Below are 4873 nucleotides of genomic sequence, written 5' to 3' on the forward strand. Positions count from 1 at the left end.
ATGAGGTAAGAAGTACTTTTCCATAAAAAGCTTTTAGTTTCCAACTAAAATTGAGTCGGCTGCCCTCAATCATAACTGTTAAATTGATTAATATTCAAACGATCATCGTCCCTAATAATTAAAAAACGTTAATTATTACACACACACACACACACATCGCAACATAAATGAATAAGTGATTAACGTACCAACAAACATTTATCCAAAAGGTCTAAAGGTCAAACGGGTAAGCACAGATACAAGCTGTAAGATGTCAGATTTATACATGCATGCATTTATGTTCTTCAGTTGGCGCTTTTAATGAAAAAAATACCAAATGGATTGGTATACTAATTATTCTCCGCATTTTACAATTTAAAACAACATTGACGACTGCTAAATGACAGAATTATCTGCATTTACCGATTTAACACACACGTAGCAGTATACACTATTTTAAATATATACAAGTGCTCTCTCGGTCGACGTAGCTTGTCACAAATTAATATTACGTCATTTTATTATTACTTCTGACCACGAAGCTTCTCATTCTTTTGTATATAAATATGGATTTTCTTTTTGGGTAGTAATTGATTAACTAATCAATGTCAATGTCAAGATTAAATTGAATAAGTCAATTGGAGAAAAAGTATCCAAGGAAGTGAAAAGGAAGATACAAACAATTAAAGAGAGGGACCAAGCCTACAGGAGCTGGCCTCTCAATAACCAACAAACTCTGAATATCAGCAATTATAATGGTTCCGCAAGAACCGTAAGAAAAATTGTATGAGAGGATATTATAAGAAATGGGAAACAAAGTATATATAGGTAATTAATCTGTAGTGTTAGATTTATTTGAAAAATTAATTCTCAAAAATGAAATGGAATTATATTTTTTAATTTTGTACTGATCTTTTTTTAAACATATAGTGTTATATGGGTGTATTTATTTATGAAGAATACAAGGTAGTTTGAGAATAATTTTCTCAGGCTGGGGATTTTCTAAATTTTGATTAGTTTGACTTGTATATGAAAAAGATGGAATTTGAGCAAGCAAAAAAAAAAAAAAAAAAAAGCAAAGAAATATCAAGGCCAGTGGACGGGATGATTAGTCTATACTTGTAGATTCGGCTGCTCTAAGGAACGAGTTTAATCTCATTATTGATTTAACGATAGAGGATTTTTTATTTTTTATTTTTTGTTTCGTTTAATGAAGAGAAGGAGCAACTGGATAAATCATCAAGTGCCACAGTTTGGATGACTAACTACTCGAGCAGTTTTCATAGTTAGCAAACCCATATTAATTATATGGTTTGCTATATATAGTGTTTTCACGTCAACCGTGTATCATTACTTTTACATCTTTAACGTTCAAACGTGCATAATTAATATATCATTAAAATGCAAAAATTATTCTATTCTCTTTTAAATTTACAAAACTACCATAATTTATACAACTCTAATTTTTAGAGTCACAATTTTCAATATAAAACATACAAATTATCGTATTCCTAACACAGACTGCACAAGCTACTATTATGAGTCAAAATTAATTAATGCACTGGAGTTTAGCTATCTAGCTATATGATCGAGAGAGGAAGAGAAAGAACACTTGATGAAAATTGCATTTTCTTCACGTCACATAAATGACGTTAACGATAAGCACGTCCCGTACGTAGTGACTGTTATAAAAGGTCAAAAGCTTATTAATTAGCGCAGAGAAGAAGATAGAGTAGTCTTACACGAATTGTCTCATGGCGTATTAATGGAAAACTCTCAATTACAGAAAATTCTTCTCTATTAATATAGACTTTTAATTTAACCGCGTACTGGTAACTTAAAACCAAAGCAAGAAGATCATCAATATTGATCACTCACTCATCTTTCTCGTAGAAAAAAGAAAACGAACCTCCTCACAATACTGAATCCACTAATTTCAGCCTTTTTGAGGCTTTACGGATTGAAACCTCAAACTGTGGAGATCAATCCGGGGACGGTGATCCATTTCTGGGCACCGTCCCAGGTCGTCGAAAGCTACAAATACCGTCAGGTTAAACCTGCAACCAAACGTACTTCTACTATCCTTTGCCGGAACTGGGGTGCTGGCGTGGCTCCCCAAGTTTTCGTGCCGGACCCCCTCCACTTCGGTGGCTCCCGTACTGACTGGTCGCCGAAATTCCACGCCGACTGCTTGGCAAAGGGCCTAAAATTGCTCGGCGTGAAGAGCTGCACGGTGGTGGGACGCAGTTACGGCGGGATTGTCGGGTCGAAGATGGCAGAATCGGATCTCAAGTTGGTAAAGTGTAGGGCTGACAATACGGGTCACGGCACAACAACATCACACGAAAACACATGAATTTCGCCGGTTAAGATTGAGAAAAAAGAGGTTCAGATCAGAATTGAGCCGACCTAAAATTAACATGAAAATATGGGTTAATTTCAAGTTGGATCTGTCTAACCCGAACACGATACAAAACTCGTAAAAAACTAAAAAATATATATATTTTTCATTATATATTTTAAATTTTTGTATGAACTTGTAATATCATGATAGTTATACTAAAAATCTTATACTATTATTTGCTTAATTTTGATGGATGTTATTTTTATTTTAGTGTGTTATGAATTTTAAGTTATTACTAATATATAAAAAACTAATGAAAAGTATATAATTTTCATGTCAATTTCAGATTCATGGGTTAATTTCGTATCACTGGTTATTTTCGTGTCGTGTCGTGTCAACACGTAAAATGGTCGTGCCGTGTTCGTGTTGTGGTTTGTAAAAAATTTCGTATCACGGGTCGTGCTCATGTTGACTATAAATTTAAAAAGAAACGACCAAAACACAACAAGAACATGATGTGTAACACGAATTACCACCCTTAGTCAAGTGTTTATAGTACTATCCAACTCCAACGTTAGAGCCACGGAATGACATAGCAAGGCAGCGTTTGAGAGGGTTCGGGTCGGGTCATGGACCGAGCTTTTGATGTCAGAAACAGGGTTTGACTGACAATATGGGTCACGGCACGACAACATCACACGAAAACGACACGAATTTCGCCGGTTAAGGTTGAGAAAAAAGAGGTTCAGATCAGAATTGAGCCGACCTGAAATTAACATGAAAATATGGGTTAATTTCAAGTTGGATCTGTCTAACCCGAACACGACACAAAACTCGTAAAAAACTAAAAAATATATATTTTTCATTATATATTTTAGATTTTTGTATGAACTTATAATATCATGATAGTTATACTAAAAATCTTATACTATTATTTGCTTAATTTTGATGGATGTTATTTTTATTTTAGTATGTTATGAATTTTAAGTTATTACTAATATGTAAAAAACCAATGAAAAGTATATAATTTTCATGTCAATTTCAGGTTCATGGGTTAATTTCGTATCACTGGTTATTTTCGTGTCGTGTCGTGTCAACACGTAAAATGGTCGTGCCGTGTTCGTGTTGTGGTTTGTAAAAAATTTCGTGTCACGGGTCGTGCTGATGTTGACTATAAATTTAAAAAGAAACGACCAAAACACAACAAGAACATGATGCGTAACACGAATTGCCACCCCTAGTCAAGTGTTTATAGTACTATCCAACTCCAACGTTGGAGCCACGGAATGACATAGCAAGGCAGCGTTTGAGAGGGTTCGGGTCGGGTCATGGACCGAGCTTTTGATGTCAGAAACAGGGTTTGAAAGTGCTTTTGGGTGCGCTGTTGTTCGTAAGAAGCCATGGTTTCCTGATTGGGCTTATAGACATTATTTGGAGGTGTGCCTAAAAGTTTGCTTAAGTGCCAATTACAACTAAGTGCTTTTCTTGAAAAGGATCAATGCACTTTTGCTATAAATTATAGTATTTTGGAACGTTGAAGTTATTCACAAGCTTTTCCTTAAATAACTTAAAAATCACAATGTGAGGACGACTGACGAGATTATTTTTGTTATTGGTTAGATATGCCATGAATGCACGTTTGCTTGGACAACTATATATTTGTTGTCGCTTTTTTTTTTTTTTTTTTTTTTTTGCGGGCCAAACTTAGCACGTACTTGAATAGGCTGAATTAATTGCTCGTTTATTAAAAAAAAAAAGGTTTCTGATTCATGTTAGGCCACGTCTTTGGGTCACGGAGATAAATTTCTTTTCTTTGTTTTCTTTTTTTTTTTTCTTTCTATTATTAGTTGGTGTAGTATTATTGAAGACTAATTATATGGATAACGACAGGTCATGTTCGATAATAGGCCCGAGAGATCTGAACTTATTAATGCTGCTATTGTCAAGGACAATGAGTTCTATATCCCAAACTTTTCACAGGTGCTTATGATCTCTTTCTAATTAATTATAAGTGGAATATTTTTGTTTTCTACAGCTGTAATTTTTACTTTGGCTATTTAATCTGATACAAAAGTATTAATCGTCCCCATTAAATGTATAACCATATTATAATAACTGCAGCCCCAGACAAAAATCTTAGGTTTTGTGGCTTTCTTTGCGGTTTTATTTATAATTTTGTTTTGTCTTGTTTAGTTTTCTTTTACTTTATTATTCTTAGGCTTTTTATATTTTAGCTTTGTAAGATTTTTTTTTTCCTTTTTGATTATAAAGTTTTTGCTTATACATAAATAACAAAATATAGTATCTTATGCTATCATATCTGAAAGAATATTTTAGATAGGACGTTGCAGTTTAAGTACGTACTAAAAAACAGTTATTATATAGATGTGATTGTTGAGCAAAACCAAATCAAAACATTTACGCCAATTTGCCTCTTTTGCCCCTTAATGTTACGAACATCATCACTAATGAAATAAAGTATCCAAATTTATCGAGAGTACTAAAATCTTTTTGTTAAAAAACTATCCTGCTCATTTTGCAAAGATGGAA

At 33.6% G+C, this 4873-nt stretch overlaps 1 protein-coding gene across 1 annotated transcript; it reads left to right on the forward strand.

The window, feature by feature from the left end:
- Window positions 1–2335, forward strand: LOC112094210. The gene is made up of 2 exons (XM_024174565.1): window positions 1–5; window positions 1873–2335. Exons 1-2 carry the CDS (start codon window positions 1–3, stop codon window positions 2333–2335), a joined length of 468 nt encoding a protein of 155 aa, XP_024030333.1.
- The last annotated feature ends 2538 nt before the right edge of the window (window positions 2336–4873 follow it).

The sequence above is a fragment of the Morus notabilis genome, unplaced genomic scaffold (genome assembly GCF_000414095.1).
Source record: "Morus notabilis unplaced genomic scaffold, ASM41409v2 Scaffold57, whole genome shotgun sequence".
Classification (NCBI taxonomy): Eukaryota; Viridiplantae; Streptophyta; class Magnoliopsida; order Rosales; family Moraceae; genus Morus; species Morus notabilis.